Source organism: Salmo salar, chromosome 16, assembly GCF_965601325.2.
Source record: "Salmo salar chromosome 16, fSalSal1, whole genome shotgun sequence".
In the NCBI taxonomy this organism is placed as follows: domain Eukaryota; kingdom Metazoa; phylum Chordata; class Actinopteri; order Salmoniformes; family Salmonidae; genus Salmo; species Salmo salar.
In genome coordinates this window covers 13136077-13160519 of record NC_138306.1, presented here as the reverse complement: position 1 = coordinate 13160519, position 24443 = coordinate 13136077, and the positions used below count along the sequence as shown (strand labels likewise).

Here is a 24443-nt window from a genome sequence, read left to right as displayed (position 1 = left end):
TTCAGACATTAATGAGCGAGCTAGGACGACGTTGTCAATATAACTATTTGTTTAGCACTTATGAAATGTACGGCGACAAAATTCAGAACATGGGCCATTCTTACAGTGTTCTCCCTGCACACCAAGTCAGAACCGTAGGATAAATAAAGGGGGCATGTAAGCAGACAATGAAAGCTCTTACAATATTCGATGATTACATTTCTCTAAAACAGGCTATAGGCTACATGTGCACCACCAAGTCAGAATAGTAGATGAAATGAAGAGGGGTAAATATACCAAATTATTAGGGTGAGGCATGTGGGCTACTAACATCTTACTACACAACATACACATAGTATTACTTTCTTAGCTACAGTATACATATCTCCCTGGCACATTACAACATTTATGCAGCAGCATACAATACATTTTTGGACTCACCTTGTTGTGTTCACTTGAACAGGAAGGTGGCGCGACAGTCCTTCGTGGGCAACTTTTGTCATCAAAGCCTGGCATTCTCTGGATTTATGGTGCTATCAAGACAACTGGGAACTCCGGAAAAAAACAAGATCGAATCATGATGACGTCATTGATCTTCAGGTCGTAGCTCTAAAAAAAGGCCGGCTTTACAATTCCGAGTTGGATGGCCTTTCAAAACCTATTTTCCCAGTTGGAGCTTGTTATTTCCCGACTTCCCAGTTGTCTTGAACTCGCTGAAGTCAAGTCTTCGCAGTTCCTAGTTAACAGTTGTTTTGAGCACAGCACAAATCATGCTTCATTGACAGCATGGCCAATGTTGAATGTTTATCATTTTAAACTTGGAAACAAGCCCCTTCATCCCAGATTTGGGACCACACAGCCACTGTCACTGATTCCTTCCAAACCACTCATTGTTGAATTTGCGATTTCCAACTTGTTAAGTAATGTTTATGGCCAATGGCCGATGAGCACCGATACGTTTTATCTATAATTTCTCTTCATTATTTCTCTTCATATGAGAAGGATTAAAAAGGATTTGCCAGTAAATTGTCGACTTGATTCATGATGATGACTGCTAGCTAAGATTTTGAAAGTATGATGTTGACATGATCAGTCCTTTGCCTTGATGACAGCTTTGCAAACTCTTGGCATTTTCTCAACCAGCTTCATGAGGTAGTCACCTGGAATCCGTGCTGACTTGCCTAGTTAAATGAAGGTTAAATAAAATAAATAAATAAAAAAATTAAATGCTTTTCCAACAGTCTTGAAGGAGTTCCCACATATGCTGAGCACTTGTTGGCTGCTTTTCATTCACTCTGCGGTCCAACTCATCCCAAATCATCTCATTTGGGTTGAGGTCAGCCGATTGTGGAGGCCAGGTCATCTGATGCAGCACTCCATCACTCTCCTTCTTGGTCAAATAGCCCTTACACAGCCTGGAGGTGTGTTTTGGGTCATTGTCCTGTTGAAAAACAAATGATAGTCCCAATAAGTGCAAACCAGATGGGATGGTGTATCGCTGAGAATGATGGGCTCGTGTATAGCTGCTCTGTGCCAAATGTTGTGTTTTTATCACAAAGTGCACTATGGAGTCAACGTTTTACGTTCAGCCACATGCCACTTTTTTGTTGTTGTAATTTTGACCCACTTTTTTCCCCCAATTTCCTGATATCCAATTACGATCCTATTGTCATCTTGTCTCATGCAGCAACTCCCCAACGGGCTCGGGAGAGGGGAAGGTCGAGTCATGCGTCCCCCGGAAACATGACCCGCCAAGCCGCGCTTATTAACACCACTCGCTTAAACCCAGAAGCCAGCTGCACCAATTTGTTGGGAAGAAACACCACTCAACTGAAAACCGCAGTCAGCCCGCAGGCCCTAAACCAGACAACGCTGGGTCAATTGTGCGCCACCCTATGGGACTGCCGGTCACGGCCGGTTGGAATGCCGCAACACTGCGATGCATTGCCTTAGACCGCTGCACCACTCGGGAGGTCCTATACACACCACTTTTATACAAAAGACAGACATTTTTCCAAACTGACCCATTGCCGCTTTTAGAGTTAATTTTGCAACCTGTGGATGGGTTTTGCGCGGCCCCTTTTTAGAAGGCTATAAGAAGATAAGACCTGGCCATATAGACTACTCTCTATTCGAAACGGAATTATCCGTGCTGAAGTAGTCTAGAGACACATTAATCATCTTGTGAAGTTTTGTCTTGTTCCCTACCACAGCGGCTGCCATCATCAGATGCATGGTAACATTGGTAGGACAGCCTAATTAAATAGCCTTCCAAATCCTATCGCTGTTACAGTGGGAGCATAGAGAAGATGTTGGAGTCTTTCCGAATGCGCAAAATGTATTTCTGGATTGAAAGTAGAGAGGTAGGCTAGGCCTACTTGTTTTGTCTTTCAGAATATTTATATGTTTTTAAAAATAATATAACCATATTGGACAAAATAAGAAATAATGCATTTCAATGTGTTGCCTTGTCATAGCGCCATAACACAACATTTACACTGGAAGATAATTTGAAATGTATTTATAATCAAGGATGTATTAACAGTCTATTTTGGTCTCAGGGTCACAATCCTTTTTTGACAGAATTTATGCAAATAACCCATGTCTAGAAAATGTACTTCATCATCGATAAAACATTATTAATATAAGTGTAGGCCCTACTACAAATTAGAAGCATAGTTTGTAATTATTAATACACATATAATAGAATATAACAATATCATGTAATAATACTTTATTAGTATTAGTATTAGTAGACTATTAGTATTATTTTGCTACTTGGATTAACTTTTAGCCTTTGAGCTAAATTCAACTGTTTCGATAGACAGAGGTTCATATCATGTTTAGAGATACAGGTGAACGAATTAAGAAAATAATACAGGGATTATCGGAATACATTTAGTCAAAACAATGAAGTTTCAAGATGAAATGTCACGTGCACAAGTACAGTAAAATGCCTTTCTTTGAGTTTGCAAGAAAGGCATTTCACTGTACTTGTGCATACGACATTAAAATGTGAAACTTAAATATGCCAATCAGAAAATAATTGACCAAGGCACCTATATCGAAAAACGAATTGTGTTACCCTGTATGAGCCGCTTATTTAATCAATGTCAAAACATATTCAGGTTATGCTATCATTTCAAGAGACGAGAATGTCACTCCATCGTTTATATGTTGTGTTCAGGTACATTTTCTGTTCGTAAATAGAGGGCTTTTAATTGCATTCATGATATACAACCTAGGCTACGTGCAGTGACAAGGCACGAGCAACAGATAATGTATATTCAACTCACCGAACCAAGAAAACATCCTCATCATGTTGCACTAAATGAAAAAGAGACGCTGATTTCATTGCGTAAACAAGAATGTAACTCATTGAAGTGTATGTTCCAGTTATAAATGACCAACAATGTGAGATGTGAGATGATGTTATTTCAAAAGCATTGCCTACATTTTGTTGTTCTATATGCAGTAATATTAAATAGGCTATGTGTCAACATCCCACATATGTTCTATTTGTTGGTAAAGCTGATTAATAGATATAGGCCACCCCAGGAATACGTTAAACACACAGTAGGTATAATAATTCCAAATCTAACTTTGTGGCAACATCCAAAGATTCAGTGAATAATCCTGTTCAAGACAAATCAAGCCGTGATATTGGTACTCACAACTTATTTTCACATGCTGCGAAAGGAACATAGTGAAGGGATGTACATCTTATTTCTAAATCCACCAAATTATTTAAATGTAAATGGAACTCTCTCTCAGTCACTCTCTCTCTCACTCGCTTGCTCACTTTCTCACACACACACGCGCGTGCACGCACGCGCACGCACACACACACACACACACACATACGCACATGCACACACATGAACACGCACACACGCACACACACACACACACACACACACACACACACACACACACACACACACACATGTGCATGCATCCATACACACACACTGATCAAGTGGACAGCAAACCTGGTTCCAAAAAAACAGATAAAGCAACACCTCATGTCACAATGCCTCTTCCCTGTTTGACCTAGATATTCTGTGTGTATGTAGGCTATGTTTCATGTTTTACATGTATGTAGCTCTGTCCTTGAGCTGTTTTAGTCTATTCATGTTCTGTATTATGTCATGTTTCATGTTTTGTGTGGTCCCCAGGAAGAGTAGCTGCTGCTTTCACAACAGCTAATGGGGATCCTAATAAAATACCCCAAATCACACAAACAGGCCCATTTAGACTTACTGCATGGTGTGAGCGTACATAGAGAGGTGTTTAGAGTGAGGGGCTGAGGAGCCATACTGTAAATGAAATGAAGCCAGCTTCTCATCCCTCTTGCTCATTGGCCTTGGCTCCTCCTCCAGCCTTCTCACTAGATCTCTATTTGAGCTTTGTGGGCTCTAAAGAAAACAGACGCATGAGTAAAGGAATAGAGGGCTACTCCTCTCCTCCTCTCCTCCCTTCCCACTTTTTCCTCCTCCATTCACAGAGCTGAGAGAAACACTCCCCAGGTTGGACCTCCAGGCAGCACCTCTCTCTGTCCACTGCATGGACTACTGCAGCACACAACAAAAGAAGCACTATTGTTTCCCCTTCGTTTGGGGGCAATTGTGTGTGTTTCCCTAGATAAAAAGTTTGCCGTCTTCCTATGTTACAATGAGGCTTTGTTGCACGTGAGTTTCCACAGAACCAGGAGCGGGGTACATCAGAACGCCGAAGAAGACTTAGGTCCATTTTCAGAGCGACCCTGTCGGGGTTTTGGACAGACTGGTTTCAGGGTGCGGTTGCTCCGCCAGAGATGGGCTCAGATGTGCGTGATCTCAATGCCCTGCTGCCCCCGGTGCCAGCCTTGCCAGGGGGGAACGGGAACTGTACCCTGCCCGTCAGCAGTGCTCCTCAGTGGGGCCCCGTACTGGACTTCCACACTGGCACCCCCTACAGCTCGCTGGCCCCCCACCCCTTCATCAAGCAGGAGCCCAGCTGGAGCTCTGGGGACCCCCATGAGGACCCCCACTGCGGCCTGAGCGCCTTCACTGTGCACTTCTCCGGCCAGTTCACTGGCACAGGGGCCTGCAGGTACGGGGCCTTCGGGGCCCCCCCTCCACCCAGCCAGCCCCCACCAAGCCAGCCAAGGATGTTCAGCAACGCACCCTACCTGACCAACTGTATGGACACCCAGCCCCCCTCCAGGAACCAGGGTAAGATTAACCATAATCATCTATTCTGGAGATTAGTGTAGTGAAACGTTACTGTGGATGCACGAGGACTTGATATTAGGTTAAATACAATATTTTAATTCTCAGAAAGAATGGATTTGTTCCGTGCTGTTCAAAGTAGTTTTAAGCAGTTCCGTTTCTAGTCCTTCTGTATAATTTCGCAATTTATGCTTTTCTTATTCTTTGACTATTTTCACCGGCCTACAGTTTTTTGCTGACTCTAGTGATGTACATTTGTGTATAGTTCATGATCAATAAACAAACAGATTATTAATAGATACACAATTTCAAGGACACTTGTGTTTTATTATGCTATTGTGTAGTATGTCAGTGATTCTAACGGATCTTATTGTCAGCACAATTCAATGAAGATGTGTTGACACGAGTTTACAATTTAGAAAATCTCTGCATTTGCTATGCTCTTTTCTTTATTACCTTATCACAATTTTCACAAACGTATGATTGATTTAGCGAGTTCATAATTAGTGCATTGTATACATATATATAAAAAATATTGTTTAATGCCGCTCACTCTACTTAGTACTGTTTAAATTATTTATCATTAGTATATTCCACTGCAGTGAGTCTATTTCAGAACGAATTATATTATGAATTACTGACATTGCATTTAAATGAATGTGCCCTTTTAACAAAGCGTTCTTTCAAACAGAATAGATTATTTTCATCAGCAATGGATGTACAATTTGATCTCTGAACTTCTAAAAGCAGTAGCTGTGTTATAGTTCAGCTGATCATACAGTTGCCAACGCTCATGTAACCACACGACTCTTAAACATTTGAGTACACAACAAAAAAACGTTGCCTTTATTGTGGACTTGTGTTTTTTTTTTTACAACTGAATCTCAAATACAAATGTTTAAGAGTCCTGCGGGAGGTTAATACACATAGCTACTGAACGTTCAGTATTATGCTGAGCATTAATTAGCCATGGCATTAGGCTACTGTATAGGCTATAGAAGAGTATGCTAATGTAATACAAATTAAGGGGGGAAAAAAAAGGTGATTCTTTTTAAACTTGTATTATGACATGAACTAATCTCAGTAGCTTTCCTTAAATCAATAAAAGTTGATCTGAAGCTGACCAATTGTGAGTGTGACATATACTTGGCTTCTGATTTCCAAGTTCTTTTTGAAATGATTACTACGCCTCGGTTTCACTTTGACCTGAGCTATTTGTAGTCAAGCTCTGGGATTTTCTTTTTAGGGCTGCTGGGGGTCACCAGTGTTCACACACCAAATGTAATCAGTCTGCACTTTTAACGGAGGATTAATTAGAAATAACATCAGTTTCAAAGGGCTCGTCCAACCTTCAACCCACTTATCACACCCCTTCTGTGCCTGGCCAAGCAGTGCAAACAAGCATGGCTCAGACTCATGCGGGTCACTTTCACTAGATACTAATACAATGATGGTCACTGAGGGAATATCCACTGAATTCATGCTCTGTTTACATTTCAAATACGAAACTTGAAAGTCAAAACGAGTTAGTGTGAGGACAGGTATTTTGTGTGTATTAGTGTCTGGGTCATTAAAGTGTACTTGTGCTTGTGTAATTCCGTGTGTGTGTGTGTGTGTGTGTGTGTGTGTGTGTGTGGGACGTTTACTTGAATGGAAGCTGAGGAAAAGAGAATAGGCTAGTTAAAGTATTATAGTAGGGACTTTCCTTGAACAAAATGATTAAAAACTGCAAATATTTGTATTACCCTTCAAAGGGTTATATTACCCTTCAGAACCCTTTTTTGTTATGTATAGTTTTTTTAATTAATGTATTGTTTCTAAGTATCATTCTGATATTCCAACTGTTGCACAGTTTTATTGTTGACTTCCCTTGGTTTACCACACTGGTTAACATTTTTAATACACGGAAATTCTGTAGTAACTTATACAAGATTTGTAGGCTACTTCTTGGCCTGCTTTTTCAAAACGAACAATAAGAAAAGACACTTATCGAAATACAATTAATGGGTAAATATAGATGGAATTCTGAAGTTGATTAATATCTATACAGCCACTGTGATATTCGTTTTTATTGATGAAGGCACTAATTTATAGAATTAGACACTTTGTATCTGACTATTGATTAGGTTACGGGTTGACAATTCACAATTCTGTAATATTTTAACTCTTTGGGAGTCAGTAAAAACTCTTTATAATTTATTATTACATTGATACTATACTGTAAGTAATACGCATAAGGCCGTGGTTCAGTGATTTACATTTGAGTACTTGTCCTTTTAATAAATGGCTTGTGAATGATTCATAATCTTTTCAGCAAAAGTAATAAGCAGACCATCAAATAAATTATTACAATTAACGTTCAACACATTATATTTAGAAGATATATGCAGTGCCTTCGGAAAGTATTCAGACCCCTTAACTTTTTCCACGTTTTGTTACATTACAGCCTTATTCTAAAATGGATTAAATCGTTTTTCCCCCTCATCAATCTATACACAATACCCCATAATGACAAAGCAAAAACAGGTTTTTAGAAATGTTTGCTAATTTATTAAAACTAAAAAACTTAAATATAACATTTACATAAGTATTCAGACCCTTTACTCAGTACTTTGTTGAATCACCATTGGCAGCGATTACAGCATTGAGTCTTCTTGAGTATGACACTACAAGCTTGGCACACCTGTACTTGGGGAGTTTCTCCCATTATTCTCTGTAGATCCTCTCAAGCTCTGTCAGGTTGGATGGGGATCGTTGCTGCACAGCTATTTTCAGGTCTCTCCAGAGATGTTTGATCGGGTTCAAGTCCGGGCTCTGGCTGGGCCACTCAAGGATATTCAGGGACTATATTCAGTCTCCCAGTCCCTGCCTCTGAAAAACATCCCCATAGCATGATGCTGCTACCACCATGCTTCACCGTAGGGATAGTGCCAGGTTTCCTCCAGACGTGATGCTTGGCATTCAGGCCAAAGAGTTCAAGCTTAGTTTCATCAGACCAGAGAATCTTGTTTCACATGGTCTGAGTCCTTTAGGTTCCTTTTGGAAAACTCCAAGCGGGCTGTCAGGCCTGATTGGTGGAGTGCTGCAGAGATGCTCGTCCTTCTGGAAGGTTCTCCCATCTCCACAGACGAACTCTGGAGCTCTGTCAGAGTGAACATCGGGTTCTTGGTCACCTCCCTGACCAAGACCCTTCTCCCCCAATTGCTCAGTTTGGCCAGGCAGCCAGCCCTGGGAAGAGTCTTGGTGGTTCCAAACTTCATCCATTTAAGAATGATGGCGGCCACTGTGTTCTTAGGGACCTTCAATGCTGCAGAAATGTTTTGGTACCCTTCCCCAGATCTGTGTCTTGACACAATGCTGTCTCGGAGCGCTTCGGACAATTCCTTCAACCTCATGGCTTGGTTTTTGCTCTGACATGCACTGCTAACTGTGGGACCTTATATAGACAGGTGTGTGCCTTTCCAAATCAATTGAATTTACCACAGGTAGACTCCAATCAAGTTGTAGAAACATCTTAAGGATAATCAATGGAAACAGGATGCACCTGAGCTCAATTTCGAATCTCATAGCAAAGGATCTGAATACTTATGTAAACAAGGTATTTCTGTTTTTTTACATTGTCATTATTGGGTTTTGTGTGCAGACTGCTGAGGATTTTTATTTAATTAATCAATTTTAGAATTAGGCTGTAACGTAACAACATGTGGAAAAAGTCAAGAAGTCTGAATACTTTCCAAAGGCACTGTATATATATATATATATATATATATATATATATATATATATATATATATATATATATATGGCAGAAAATCCTGCCATATAGGTGCATTTGGTATTTCTTCACATCCCGCTCTACTGCAGTGCGTAAAGCAGACTGGTTTAAGGTGAGGACACTACCACACAAACTCCCTGGGCAGTGCCCTTCACATACCCCCTTGTGTCCCAGACCAGCCCAGGAGGCTACCCAGCCCTATGTAGGCCTACTGTAATGGGGATCAGTCCTGTCCTCCTCTCCACTGTCAAGACAGAGATGAGAGGAAGACAAATAGAGCTCTTTAATGAGTTTTGAGTAAACCCTGCTGGGGCGCTGGTGAAAGTGGCTGTGGTGTGTACTTACTGGCGTCGGTGTTGGTTGATGTGTGATTGATGAACTGGTGCTCCACCCTGGGTCAGACATAGACATGATTAAGCCTTGAACCTGGTGTCAGCCCTCCAGTGTCCTGCCACAGTTTGTTTTCACTCCGGACGCTTTCACTCTCACCCCAACGCAGGGGCAACTGGAGTTTGAGGAGGGAGGAGGAAGGTCATTTACCTGCCCATTCAGTACAAAGGGTTATGGTGCTGAATGTTAACGGACGAGCTAATTCAGAATTTATAAAGTCACTTTTCACATGTAAACACGTTTTTACGTACTTTCCATGGTCTGAAAACCTTGACATTATTCATTTCGTTTTTTTCTAAACCGTTCTTCTTTGTCTTTACAGGTTACAGTGCTTTCGATGGTACCACTAATTACGGTCACACTCCCACACACCACTCCTCCCAGTTCCCCAACCACTCCTTTAAACATGAAGACTCCCTCGCTCAGCAGACCAGTATGGGTAAACAGCACAATATTCTCACCTAGATTCCTGCTTGTGTGTGTGTGTGTGTGTGTGTGTGTGTGTGTGTGTGTGTGTGTGTGTGTGTGTGTGTGTGTGTGTGTGTGTGTGTGTGTGTGTGTGTGTGTGTGTGTGTGTGTGTGTGTGTGTGTGTGTGTGTGCGTGTGTGTGTGTGTGAGCGAGCGAGCGAGCGAATATTCAAGTATATATGTGTGTAAACACGTGTATTGTGAACTCCGTACTCCTCGCCTAGGGAGTGGCCTCCATCTTAAAGTCACTGCGAGGTTAAGTCTTACAGTGACCTTCACGTCAGTGTCCTAAATCACTACCATCTTGGGTTTTTCATTTTCCTTTTCTTCATCCATGGCCCTCCTGTTAGTAAACGGCTGGACGTGTGTTGTTAATTTTATGACTGTGATGTTGTAAATTTCAGACTCTCTTCGTGGAAATGATAACTGTAGGAAACAGCGATACAAGATTTTTGGAATGTTTAGAACTGCCCTGGGACCCATTCACAATATGTGGAGGCAGAGCCAAAGCAGAGATCCTTCATTTGCACTTTGAAAAAGCAAAAAGATTCAGTGTGCTTTACGGCTTCAAAGAAGAGCCTCTTGTTTGTATAAGTGCTGTGTACATTCGGCCACAGGTCACAGGTTTCTTTCACAATTTCCATTTCAGGATAGTTTTTCTCAGAGAAGGATCCATTCGACCAGAGATGAGTTCCCTGAAAGATTTATAGCTAATGTAGCCCTTCTTTCTTTAACCCATACCCACGTCACTCATACAACAGCAGAGTGCTTCATTTGAAACATTTTGTTTGTTCACGCACAGAAAATTAACCGTCAGACAAAAATGTTTACTGTTGTTACTCTCTCATAGCTGTGCGTCTGGGTTGTCGAGAGAACTAAAGAATCGGGGAACTCACTTCCAGTGCAGTCGTGAAGCTGTCTTTTATCCTTAGGACTGTCCCACGATATTGTTTCAATTCTCAATCTGTAATGTGTTTAGTTGGTGAGGTGATAATTGAGATGAACAGTAACGGTTTAATTTGTCTGTTTGTGTAGGTGAGCAGCAGTATCCTGTCCCTCCACCCGTGTATGGATGTCACACCCCATCAGACAGCTGTGCAGGCAGCCAAGCCCTACTGCTAAGGAACCCTTACAACAGGTAGGCGCTGGAGCCTCCCCCCTACAGTACCTTCACTTGCCCATACCTGACATCACATCCCTGCCACTCACCTTTGCCCCATCCTTATCAGTCACATAAGCCCCGGTCGAATAGTCCTACCACTCACCTGTCATCTAATGTAACAAAGAAATCTTACTAAGGAATCCTGTTTGTAGTGACTATAGTCTTGTTAAAAGGTGGCTCGGATGCTCTAAGGACAATCTGTACAGGATGTTCACCTGTGTAGTAGTCCTAGTCTGGCCAAGGTTGCGCTGACCTCAGCCAGATTGTCTGCTAAGACAATAATCATCAACATTGTGGTTTTACAATGAAATGTAGAAAAGTCACGCTGCCATTGAGCACGCCCAGTGGTTAGAGGAAGTAAAGTAACATTGAAAGGAAGTTGGACAGAAGGCGAATATCCTGATTTTCAGTCAGGAAATGATCAAAATAAAGCCGTTTGTCGACTTTGTACTCTCAAAACTTTCCATTGGACTAAATCCACCGCAGTCCTTCTTGACAAAGAATAGTATAATATAAAAGCACATTTACCGTGTTGTGTTTACGTTGAAAGTTAGTTGTCTGGCGGAAAAAATACTTCAATACACTGCGTAGATGGTATGGATGAGGACCATGTCCAGATAAACTCATAAAAGTTGTCAAGACAGAAGCAGTGCTCAGCAGGCCAAGATAAACAGTGTAATCCACTACTGCTTTCCAGTCTTAGACCAATGTTGAATTCTTCCTAAAAAGTAGCTCACTGTCCTCTGAGTGGAGAGATCCCCATTGTAACCTCGCACAACTGTTAACCAGTGGTAGAACAAGTACCCAATTGTCATACTTGAGTAAAAGTAAAGATACCTTAAAGAGAAAATGACTCAAGTAAAAGTGAAAGTCACCCAGTAAAATACCTCTTGAGTAAAAGTCTAAATGTATTTGGTTTTAAATTTACTTATGTATCAAAAGTAAATGTAATTGCTAAAATATATTTAAGTATCAAAAGTAAAAGTATAAATCATTTCATATTCACTATATCAAGCAAATCAGAAGGCACCATTCTCTTGTTTTATTATTTTACGGATAGGCACACTCTAACACGAAGACATCATTTACAAACGAAGCATTTGTGTTTAGTGAGTCTGCCAGATAAGAGGCAGTAGAAATGACCAGAGATGTTCTCTTGATGTGCGTGAATTGGACCATTTTCCTGTCCTGCTAAGCATTCGAAATGTAACGAGTACTTTTGGGTGTCAGGGAAAATGTTTGGAGTAAGAAGTACATTATTTTCTTTAGGGATGTAGTGGAGTAAAAGTAAAAGTTGTCAAAAATATGAATAGTAAAGTAAAGTACAGATACCCCAAAAAACTACTTAAGTAGTACTTTAAAATATTTTTACTTAAGTACTTTACACCACTGCTGTTAAGTCACTGGTCTTGAGACGGCACAAAATTAGCTTGCATTCCTCGAATAGCTTTAACATTTTGTTTTCAGCTCAAGGGAACATAAAGATTCAAAATAAGAGGATAGTAGATAAAAGGAGTGTGTTAGACAGACTGGATACATGGTCTGGAAGCCCATTCTTCAGGTTCTGCTCCTGATATCTGGCAGATATCTGTTGGGGAAGGGAAGGGGCTGGGAATACTCAAATCAAAGCCGCTCTCTAATCAAATTCCTGGTACCAACAGCTCTGTATTTATACAGTGAGACTACAGTTATGCACTTTCTAATGATTTGGAAGTACATTAAGTAAAAACAAGCTAGGAACAAGGTTTCTTTGGGAAGCGCTGGTGCAGAGGATGAAGACTGGTGTCCCCCCCAAAAAAACTTTAGAGCACCTTAAATCAAAATACCCAAACATTTGGTGATTTTATCAAGAGATTAAGTCTCAGGTATGTATAGAACTTGCCATAGAGGACTTTACCTACCTTGTACAGTCATGGTTTAGAGAAAGTTCACAGTGTACCAGTGGCAATTTTAGCATGTAAATCTTGGTGGTGCAAAAAAAAAATTTTTTATTATGCATGCCCATCAAAGCCACCACACAACACTAAACAATACATTAATTGCATGATAACGGTGACAAACGGTGCCCAAAAACTGTTGTGTAGTGGCCTACATAAAGCTGTCCCAACAGCAGAGTCCCAACAGCAGTCCCAACACCTTACCACTGCTACACCTGGCTATCAGCAGAGCCTTGTCTGGCAGTGAAACAGTTCATTCAGCCTCATTTACTGCCTTTAAAAAAACATAGACGGACTTGTTTAAACAAATGTGGTTTCTACTGACAATTGAGATGTACAAGCTATGGCATAAGGGAAAGACGAGTGGATTAGAGGCAATCCGTAATTTCATTAATGAGCGAGCTAGGACGGACGTTGCCACTATAACTATTTGTTCAGCACTTTTGAAATGTACAGCGACAGAATTCAGAACATAGGCCGTTCTTACAGTGTTCTCCCTGTACACCAAGTCAGAACCGCAGGATAAATAAACGGGCCATATAAGCAGACAATGAATGCTCTTACAATATTCAATGATTACATTTCTCTAAAACAGGCTATAGGCTACATGTACACGTGCAACACCAAATCAGAACAGTCGGCAAAATTAAGATTATTCAATTATTAGGGTGAGGCACATCGGCTACTAACATCTTACTACACAACATACACTTAATATTACTTTTTTAGCTACAGTATACATATCTCCCTGGCATATTACATCATTTATGCAGCAGCAAACAATACGTTTTTGGACTCACCTTTTGCTGTAGTCACTTCCTTCCAAACCACTCATTGTTGAATTTACGATTTCCAACTTGTTGTGTAATGTTTATGGCCGATGAGCACCGATACGCTTTATCTATAATTTCTCTTCATTATTTATCTTCAAATGACAAGGATTGAAAAGGATTTGCCAGTAGATTGTCGACTTGATTGATGATGATGACTGCTAGCTAAGATTTTGAAAGTATGATGTTGACATGATCAGCTACTGTACCTATAACGTGATTTGACATCATTATATCTGTGGCCAATGACTTTGAGCCTTCTTGGATGGGCACTTCTAATGTATCTCTATGTTAGAACCCAAAGGGCTTGAATTTTCGAGGTCTCCCCTTAGACTTCGCGGTGAAGTAGTTTCCCCATGAGTGACAGAACACTGAGCCAATCACGGCACACCGCTCCGTATTTCCTGCTGGCTTGCCCCACCAACACAGAAAGCACTGAGCTAGGCTGAAACACCTGCATTTTGGAGCTACCTTACTCAAGAAAACAAAAAAGAGACCATGTTTGTGTGCAGCTTTATTAACTCAATGATGTATATATATATACTTTTTACATTGTTTGCAAACTGATATATGACACGTATTAATGCCAAAATAACATGCAAAACAGGCAAGCCCCACCACATTTTTTGCCAAAAATGTGGGGCTCAAAACAGGCTCTGCCCCACCTGCCCTGAATGACGGGTTGCCACTGCAGTGTACTAAGTGGGCACACCCTTCTTCATCTTTTAACCCTCAAGACAGAACTATGAAACTTTCTGTCATCCAAATTGCTGAATTGATTTGAACTAAAAAACTACAGCCTAAAAAGTCTAACTCTTCTGAGCACTGTTGGGGAACGTGGGGTAAGTCGTGCCAAAGGGTTAGTTGAGCCACCACTTATTTTTAGAAAACCATACACAAAATGAATCATGTGACCAAATATTTAGGAAGAGGTCATCATTTCATGGAGTCTGTGAAGAAATAAACCACATGGAAAAAGCGGTAAGCAAGTGAGGTAAAAGAGTTCAAGAATTTATTGTGTTATAGGTTTCAAGATGCTTGTATCTAAACCAAAGTAGATCGTTGTAAGACAGTTTGGGTAAGCTCTGTAAGCTACAATATGAGGTCTTAAACCTAGCATTAAAGTGCATTCTTGTAGCTGTGTGGGCTAATAGTAAAAATGGTTGCTTTGGTGTAAATTGTGCCATTTGGCAAGGGGCAAGTTGAGCAAATGGCTAATCAATCTACCCCATACAAATGATGATTACATTTTGTCAGTTTTATGCATAATATACATAGCATTTTGAAGACACCTCGCATTTGTGTGCTTAGTCAAGTTGAAATGATGAAAAATGCCATCCTCAGATGGGTGCCCCCCCTCTAGGGCTAGGCCACAATTGAAGTGTTGTCTTCCCATGTGTAATGCAAGGCATTATCACTGGGATATGATGTTACACCAGGGCCAGACCTATTGTTAAAAGTGTTTTTTTTACAAAGTGTTAGAGATGAGTCCCAATGCTTACCCTGGCCCTAAGCACAATTTACCCCATAAATTGTGCCAAGAGACCACTTTTTTTTTTTGACAAGCTTTTTCAAATCTGTAATGTTTACATGAATTCTGATTATTTCCAGAGATAGACAACATCCTAATATACGTGTAGATATCTTTGATAGAAATAATACTATGTTTCCCTTGACGGAGTGATACTGAATGTAACAAATGATTCAAGATACTCCACTCTCCCTTATTGTATGTAGGTACCAAACAGAGTGTAGGCTACTACAGTCAATTTGCAGGGTACCAGGCACCAGAGCATCCCAGCGCAGTGAGCTGTTCCTGTGGTATGATAAAACGATGTGATGTCAGGGGCGGCAGTGATTTACGTTGACATTTCAGTCATTTGGCGGACGTTCTTATCCAGAGCGACTTTACAGGAGCAATTAGGGTTAAGTGCATTGCTCAAGGGCACATCAACATCTTTTTCACCTAGTCAGCTCGGGGATTTGAACCAGCGACCTTTCGGTTACTGTCCCAATAAATCTAAAGTATGCGTTTGGGAAAGCACCTGGCAGGTTAACTAATGGTCCTGGCGTCTGATGCTTATTAACGGATTGCTATTTGGTTCTGAGTGATGGAGGGCTGTAATTATTAGTGTGGGAGGATCCTCATTGTGTAGTGTATTCAAGAGCTGTTACCCAGGATGCACTTGTATAGATGGGGCCAAATGTTATAATCCTCTGACTCCCTTGTGGAGCTTGTCTACACTGAAAACAGTGGTGCCACCGCTGGACGTCTTCGCCCGAAGGAATACATTCCAAGCGGTGATCATTTATATCAAATGGCATCTCAGCTGGAATGTACGGCATGCAACCCTGTTAACACGCTGGCTTCCACCATTAAGAGGTATGTCGACATGACCAGTTCCTGTCATCTGAAAAATTCCTATCTGATCTGGATTAACAGTCATTAACCTGCACTTGTCTCAGAATAGCAGAGGGGGTTGGTGGAGGGGGCGGAGGCGGAGGGAGGGAGGGGGTGGGTGGCTCCCTTCATTAAATCACACATTTGACCACTCACTGGCATTGCTGAAGTATTTGATTTAGCGACAGAGTGGGACTCCACAGGGGCCCTGTCATTTCTCACTGAGGTGATTAGAAAGAAGAAAATACCTCCTATCACAGAAGTCGCATACAGGTTGCTTGTTGTTTTATTTTAGCAAGTTCGGTTGTGCCTGTAATGGTGATTTCGGATGTTTTCCTTGCCTGTGTGTGACCCTGATATGTTAAAGGTGACAAGCCATGATAGTGAGTCTAGGATCGTTTCAGAGGGCTATTTCCATTTGAGGGGGAAACATCACTTTTTCTCTTGCTTTAGTGCTGTAATGAAAATATCCTCTTTCATTCTTGCTTTCTTGCCGTTTTTAGTGGCCCTCTTTTTCTAACTCCCTTTCCACCTCCTCCCGAACCCCCTCTCTGTTTCTGTTTTCGCCAGGGATCGTGTGCATGTTAAATTAGCTTCTCTGTTTTGTATGTCCTGTGAAATGTATCCTGCTATAATTTTCCCGTGCGGGGCATTAGCCTTGACCACAGTGGGACATGTAATGGAGGGGAAGGGCCCTGCACTGGGGAGTAGTGGAAGTGGATCAGTACACAATGGGATGGCTTTCCCCCTGGGATTCTCCAGCCAGGGTTACAGAGCCAGGGCTCAGTTAGACTGGAGGGGAGGGTCTGACCCTTCCACCACCTCCCCAAAAAAGCCAGCAAAGGCCGGGGTGACCGAATGATTAATCTGCTGCTAAATGAGAGGGACTCTGGTGCTTAGGCTGTGGAAAATCAGACTTGGAGTCTCATCTCCAGGGACTCACGCCAAAGTATGCATGTGCCTCTTCCAGATAAACGCCACCACTCCCCCGTCTCTCTCCCCAGGCCCCGTCTCTCTCCCCAGGCCCTGGATGCATACATTAACGTGAGCTTGAGGTGTTTAGCTCCACAGTGAATGAGTGAATGAATGAACTGTGAGGAGATTTATTGCATTATGCAGCTTGCACTGTCCCGACTCCGGCTATCCTTGGAAAGAGCAGAGACAAATACAGCTTTATGCCTTCTCAACCATGTATTCATAATTTAACTGTACAGGATACAACCCCCTCCTTCCATGAAATACAAAAATGACGGACAGATTTGTAAGACTAATAATATAACGGTATTGCCATCTGGTTATTATGAAACTAGATGTGACCCTTAGCTGTCTTGAAATAGCTACAGTGTATGTAACTGAACCAAGTTTAATGAATACTTTCGGAGGCTATTCGCATTCATTTCTAAATTGAATTGTTTTTTTTATCTCATAAAATAAGTAGGTTAGTACACAATACCTGACCTGTGTTTCCTATTTCTACATATACTACAATGTATCATTGTCCTTTTGTGCTACTGTACGTCCTTATCCTGTACGTCTATTTGATTGAGAGTCGTGTGTGGGTGACAACAAGTTTTGGCAGGACGTCTTGCGGTGTTAACCAGTTCCTCTTTGATTTACTAAAACAGGCCCTTATTTATGGAAGAAAAATAAGTTAGTATGCAGCTTGAATTTTTGTTAATCCAGGGTTAGAGTGAGAGGCCAGTTTACCGCCTAGCCATATGAATAAATCTGGGAATGACAGGAAGTTAACCATTAGTCTTTCCTCCGAGATCCACTTTGGATACTTTAGGTGAATATACTGCGCTGTGACCCGTAGAGCAATTTGCCCCTATGTCAAGACAAGTTATAGCTGGTGATTTCACTGCATTTATTTATTGGGAGCTTTTACCTGCTGTGCGTGCTATTGAAATACAATGCCAATGCAACTTTGCTGAACTGGCTTACATAGATAAGACTGGGAAACGCTTAAACGACAACCTTTATTTAGGAGTGGGAGACCCTTTCTTAACAACTTTCCCCGATATTTCAGGAGTGGGCCGTTTACGGCAACATTTTACAGTACATTTAACGTCGTGAAAGATAATAGCCATTCATCCTACAATTCATGCTACAATTCATCCTACATTTTCTTGCCTTTCACTCAGTCCTTTTTCATTGCTCCTAAAACTGCTGAATGCTCTTGAACAGCTTTTATGTGAATTGTAATTTGGCAGACAAAATAGGAAACAGTCACATATTTCCTCACTAAAAATGCTTTTGTGTCTTTCTTTCTGTGGACAGCCTTGCTACGGGCTATGAGAGTGACCCCAGCAATCCCATGGTCTATAGCTGCAGCACCCAGTACCGCATCCACACCCATGGAGTATTCAGAGGCATACAGGTCAGTTCCATCCTCTCATGGATTCTGAGTTCGCACCCAGGTCACACTCTGATTCCTCTCTCCATACACATCTTTGCTTATGTGATCAGGGCCAAGGTCGGGACGTGGAGCACAGACCAACACTTTCTTGCATGAACACACACACACACACACACACACACACACACACACACACACACACACACACACACACACACACACACACACACACACACACACACACACACACACACACACACACACACACACACACACACACACACTCCCTAAATGCCAGCACAAGGTCATCCTCTACTCCCGAGCTCCAGGCACTGCACGGGTGCTGGCAGAAGAGGAGGAGGTGGGAGAGACACAGTACAAGAGGGAGAGGGAGAGGGAGAGGGAGAGAGAGAGAGAGAGAGAGAGAGAGAGAGAGAGAGAGAGAGAGGAGAAAATAGCCTTACGCAATGAGCAGACTATGCGAGAGGAAGCAGTCCTCTGCCAGAACAGTTGAGACATTTAAAAGGCATCTCAGGATGAAAAGGGACGAGGAATCACTTTCAAGAAATCCATTAGCAATAAAGCCACAGGTTCCTTACGCAGGCCCATGTTAATAAATCATTAGCTCTTCATTAATGTCCGTCAGCAGCTTTAAAGCACAGAGAGAGCAGAGATTCTCCAGACCTATTCCCGTTGAAAAATGGGACTTTTGGTACTTCATCCCTCTCTTTCTCCCTTCTCATTGTTCTCAAGTGAAATGAATTCAGGAAAACCTCATTCACAAAATGAATCGCATAGGTATGCTTAATCACACAAAAGTACACTGAGTGTACAAAACATTAAGAACACCTGCTCTTTCCATGACAGACTGACCAGGTGAATCCAGGTGAAAGCTATGATTCCTTATTGATCTCACTTGTTACATCCACTTCAATCAGTGTAGATGAAGGGGAGGAGACAGGTTAAAGGGGATTTTTAAGCCTTGAGACAATTGAGACATTGATTGTGTATGTGGGCCATTCAGAGGGTGAATGGGCGAGACAAAAGATTTACGTGCCTTTGAATGGCGTATGGTAGTAGGCGCTCAGCAGTTTCCTGTGTGTGTCAAGAATGGTCCACCACCCAAAGGCCATCAAACCATCTTGACACAGCTGTGGGAAGCATTGGAGTCAACATGGGCCAGCATCCCTGTGGAACGCTTTCGACCCCTTGTAGAGTCCATGCCCCGACGAATTGAGGCTGTTCTGAGGGCAAAAAGATAGGGGGGTGCAACTCAATACTAGGAAGGTGTTCCTAATGTTTGGTGTACTCAGTGTATATTTTTTGAAAGTCATGTTCAAGTTGTACGTGGACACTTGGTGCTCAGAAAGCTTTTTATTTGACAATCCCATCATTGGCTTTGCCCCCTCCGTGAAGTGGGGCGTCTAGACGAGGGACAAGGCAGGCATACGGTAGTGCCATAAAACACTGAAGTAATTTGCTTATCAATAGGCTGCTAACGCTATTTATTAGAGCGCCCGTGTGCCCACAGAGCCCATTACACTAAGCGCCTGCTAATGGACAGCAGATGGGTATCAGGGTCTGGGAGGGAGGGAGGGAGGGGAGGGAGGGAGGGAGGGAGGGAGAGAGAGAGAAAGGGAGGAGAGAGTGGAGCACAGGGGGGCACGGACAACTGAGATGGGGTCTGCCTAACGTCTGTGACTAACTGCTTTAGAGAGTAAATCAGTGGCATGGAGTAAATTTGACCAATCATTTTACAGCTAATTCCAGTATAATGAAGCCCCCCTTAGCAAGGTAATTACACTTCTTCTGCTTTAAAAAAAAAAAATGTTATTATTTTTGGGTTACCTTTTACTGGAATAAACTAGTGGGTAGCTTAGTTACTATTATCTCTTCGTATGATATGTCGTGGTTCTAAACTTGTATCATGGCACACTGTGTGTGTGTGTGTGTGTGTGTGTGTGTGTGTGTGTGTGTGTGTGTGTGTGTGTGTGTGTGTGTGTGTGTGTGTGTGTGTGTGTGTGTGTGTGTGTGTGTGCGCGCGCCCTTTCTCAGGATGTCCGACGGGTGCCAGGTATCGCCCCTGCCATTGTTCGCTCAGAGACCAGTGAGAAGAGGCCGTTCATGTGCACATATCCTGGCTGCAACAAACGGTACTTCAAGCTGTCCCACCTGCAGATGCACAGCAGAAAACACACAGGTAAGAGCCAGAGCAGCCATAGATCAAGCGCTCATGAGACTAACATACCAGTGGATCAGTGATTCAGGTCTTGCTGTACCAAAGCCCTCTCTGTGTTCCCCTGGGCCCTCGCTCCAGGTGAGAAGCCCTACCAGTGTGACTTCACCGACTGTGGACGAAGGTTCTCCAGGTCAGACCAGCTGAAGAGACACCAGCGAAGGCACACAGGTTTGCTCTCTCTCTATCCCACTGCTTCTTTTTTCTTGTTCCTTTTCCCTCTTTTCAGCTTCTCTGCTCGAGCTCCCTCCATCTCTCTGCCCTCTGTGTTGTAAATAGAACGCTATAGCTCGTGCTCCCTTTGGAATGGCTCCTCTCCTGGCCTCTGCTCTACTCTGTCTCTCTCTTTGTGTGTGTGTGTGTGTGTATGTGTGTGTGTGCCTAGGGGTTAAACCGTTCCAGTGCGAGACGTGTCAGAGAAAGTTCTCACGGTCTGACCACCTTAAGACCCACACCCGGACTCATACAGGTAAAACAAGTGCGTAAACTTTGATTTTTCCACATTCTGCTTATTACTTAGCTAGTTACTTCACTTTTTCATGAACAGTCGGTAGGTAACGTCTCAAGGCTTTGGTGGTTTAGTATTTCAACTAATCTACGGTACGTTATCATACTGGATGAAAATAGGTTAAGTCAGTTCATTGTAACAAATTACCTGTTACTGAAAGTGATCGAAAATTATCATAGGCAATTCATTCATCTCTTCCTCCCCTTCAGTTAGGTTTAAACCACAATACTCCCTAACAGCTCTCTCTCTCTCTCTCCCGCTCACTCTCCTAGGTGAGAAGCCATTCAACTGCAGATGGCCCAACTGTCAGAAGAAGTTTGCCAGGTCCGATGAGCTGGTTCGTCACCACAACATGCACCAGAGGAACCTGACCAAGCTCCAGCTGGCCATCTGAGCCGGATCTTAGCCAGCCTCACTGCTCTCAAACACCCTCCCTCCCTACATGAGACTGAATCCTCCAGCTCGCACGGGGGAGCAGCAGCAGAGCAGGAGGCCGACAACATTGTTCATCTGCACGTTACTGTACAGCCTCACCAACGGACAGTTCTCCAAACAGTGCCACCTAGGGACAGTCCTCTGTTCATACGCTCTGATTCAGAGGGTTATTTTAGTGAGATATATTTAATGAGGAAACCAAACAGTTTCTATCGCTTGTCGGTGTTCTATAGATGTGTATAACCTTTGTGCCCATTTCTCATTTGAAGTATTACAGACTAATTTATTTGATCATACTTTTGTGAATTAAAATCTTTCACTGGAATGATTTCTGGAAAGGGGGATTTCTGGAAAGGGGGACATTGGTCCGACAGTATCTTCATCATCGCTATTGTTCAGTCCACATCCCTGTGTTTTTGATTTGATCTGCACCGGGTAGTTGAAACGTAAAGCTACACTATATCCGCTTTTGTCTGTGATGTTGTTTGTAAATATTGTTTCACTTTGACAGTGGATTTTGGGGCTGTGAGTTTTAAAAAAGATGTATCGGGCACACTGGCTATGTGGCCAAGAAGTTGTCATATTAAATGATGTAAATAATAATACTGGACCATGGATTGCATTAATATTCTTGCCATGGAAAAATGTGACTTAAGTATTATAGTTTAGACTAGAACTACTTCGATAGATCCAGGAAATGCTTTTTTAAGTGTGTATTTCATGTCATAAAACACTTAATAGTTTTTTTCTGTTTTTTTTTTTTTTTTACTCTGAAATGTATTATAAGTACATTACGGTCTGTTCCCATGTGTTTAAACTGTATTGTTCTTACTGTTTTTATACAGTATATATACTGATTCTGTTGTTGTTGTTGTTATTTTTCCCATTGAATTCTGTATTAAAGCCCTCTCGGAGTGTGCAGACTGCCTGGGCAGCTGTGTGGGCTCAGGGACCAGTGTTGAGTTACTTTTGCCTTCACTAACAGGGCTGATCAACCGCGCTCCTGAGACCCACTGACCAGACCGTAACCTGACCAGGTCGTGACCCCTTGTAAGTCACCTGACACAAGTTACCAGAGGAGGCTTATACTGGCCCGGTCTCCGAATAAAAATAGTTATGATAACAAAATAGAATTCTTGACTGTAGCTAACATCCGCTGCTTTCTTTATCTCTGAGGAGATTCTTTTCAAATTCCTTGACTTCTGAGTGAAACAGGAGACGCAGATAAACATAAACGTGTTTTCTCTCAAACTCACTGTTCCTTGGGACTATTCATCTTAATTAAGCTATGCACTCTCCCTGCACTTAGAAAAAATACACTTTTAATCCACTATTGTTGTTTTTCAAACAAGAAAAAAATATCCACTTTAAGTTGTGAATTTTCTTTATCATTCGACATCCACGTAAATGCACTGTCTCTGTGCAAACAACAAACAAAAAGCTTGGTACAATTTCAAAATGAACCACAGTTAGTTATAAAACTTTAAGGCAGTGGAATTCTAACTTTTTCAGCGGGGACCGCAGTTCTTCTGCCTGGACCCCATTTTTTTCCCAAAAAAATGTCTTTTGACCTCACCCCCAAATGTAATGACACAACCTTAAAATTGGTACTTTTAGATTTTTACATCAACAAATAACCATTAATAATTGCATTTTCATTTCTCATCAAAATGAAAAGAAACCAAAAAATACATTTACTCAATAAAATGTTATTTTTCAAATTGCCTTTCTCAAAAACATTTGTATATTGTCCAACATAAAAATCTGTACTCTTCATTTTTTTTTTCTTCTTAAATATATACACTACCGTTCAAATGTTTTGGGTCACTTACAATTTCCTTGTTTTAGAAAGAAAAGCAATTTTTTGTCCATTAAAATAACATCAAATAACATCAAACGTTGTAAATGACTATTGTAGCTGGTAACGATTTTTAATGGAATATCTACATAAGTGTACAGAGGCCCATTATTAGCAACCATCACTCCTGTGTTCCAATGGCACATTGTGTTAGCTAATCCAAGTTTATCATTTTAAAAGGCTAGTTGATCATTAGAAAACCCTTTTGCAATTATGTTAGCACAGCTGAAAACTGTTGTTCTGATTAAAGAAGCAATAAAACTGGCCTTCTTTAGACTAGTTGAGTATCTGGAGCATCAACATTTGTGGGTTCGATTACAGGCTCAAAATGGCCAAAAACAAAGCACTTTCTTCTGAAACTCATTAGTCTATTCTTGTTCTGAGAAATTAAGGCTATTCCATGTGAGAAATTGCCAAGAAACTGAAGATCTCATACAACGCTGTGTACTACTCCCTTCACAGGACAGCGCAAACTGTCTCTAACCTGGATAGAAAGAGGAGTGGGAGGCCCCGGTGCACAACTGAGCAAGAGGACAAGTACATTAGAGTGTCTAGTTTGAGAAACAGACACCTCACAAGTCCTCAACTGGCAGCTTCATTAAATAGTACCCACAAAACACCAGTCTCAACGTCAACAGTGAAGAGGGGACTCCGGGATGCTGGCCTTCTAGGCAGAGTTTCGCTGTCCAATGTCTGTGTTCTTTTGCCCATCTTAATCTTTTATTTTTATTGGCCAGTCTGAGATATGGATTTTTCTTTGTAACTTTGCCTAGAAGGCCAGCATCCCGGAGTCGACTCTTCACTGTTGATGTTGAGACTGGTGTTTTTGAGGACTTGTGAGGTGTCTGTTTCTCAAACTAGACACTCTAATGTACTTGTCTTCTTGCTCAGT

General features: G+C 41.8%; 1 protein-coding gene across 4 annotated transcripts; it reads left to right on the top strand.

Annotated features, from left to right (window-relative positions):
* The first annotated feature begins 4284 nt into the window (after positions 1-4284).
* Positions 4285-22550, top strand: LOC106573231 (WT1 transcription factor). Of its 4 annotated transcripts, none has more exons than XM_082962533.1 (9): positions 4285-5195; positions 9680-9796; positions 10861-10963; positions 16054-16137; positions 18436-18535; positions 20570-20714; positions 20832-20921; positions 21136-21219; positions 21531-22550. In XM_082962533.1, exons 1-9 carry the CDS (start codon positions 4796-4798, stop codon positions 21650-21652), a joined length of 1245 nt encoding a protein of 414 aa, XP_082818659.1. In that variant the 5' UTR covers positions 4285-4795; the 3' UTR covers positions 21653-22550. The 4 variants fall into 4 exon arrangements, with proteins under 4 accessions (XP_082818659.1, XP_014003554.1, XP_014003553.1 ...); XM_014148079.3 differs by having other exon boundaries at positions 4291-5195; positions 21136-21228; XM_014148078.3 differs by lacking the exon at positions 16054-16137 and having other exon boundaries at positions 4303-5195.
* Positions 22551-24443: the final 1893 nt, after the last annotated feature.

Coding starts and splice junctions, on each gene's coding strand:
- LOC106573231 (XM_014148079.3), top strand. CDS start 4,796: ATGGGCTCAGATGTGCGTGATCTCAATGCCCTGCTGCCCCCGGTGCCA. Junction 5,196..9,679: donor GCCCCCCTCCAGGAACCAGG/GTAAGATTAACC, acceptor TTGTCTTTACAG/GTTACAGTGCTTTCGATGGT. Junction 21,229..21,530: donor GACTCATACAGGTAAAACAA/GTGCGTAAACTT, acceptor TCACTCTCCTAG/GTGAGAAGCCATTCAACTGC.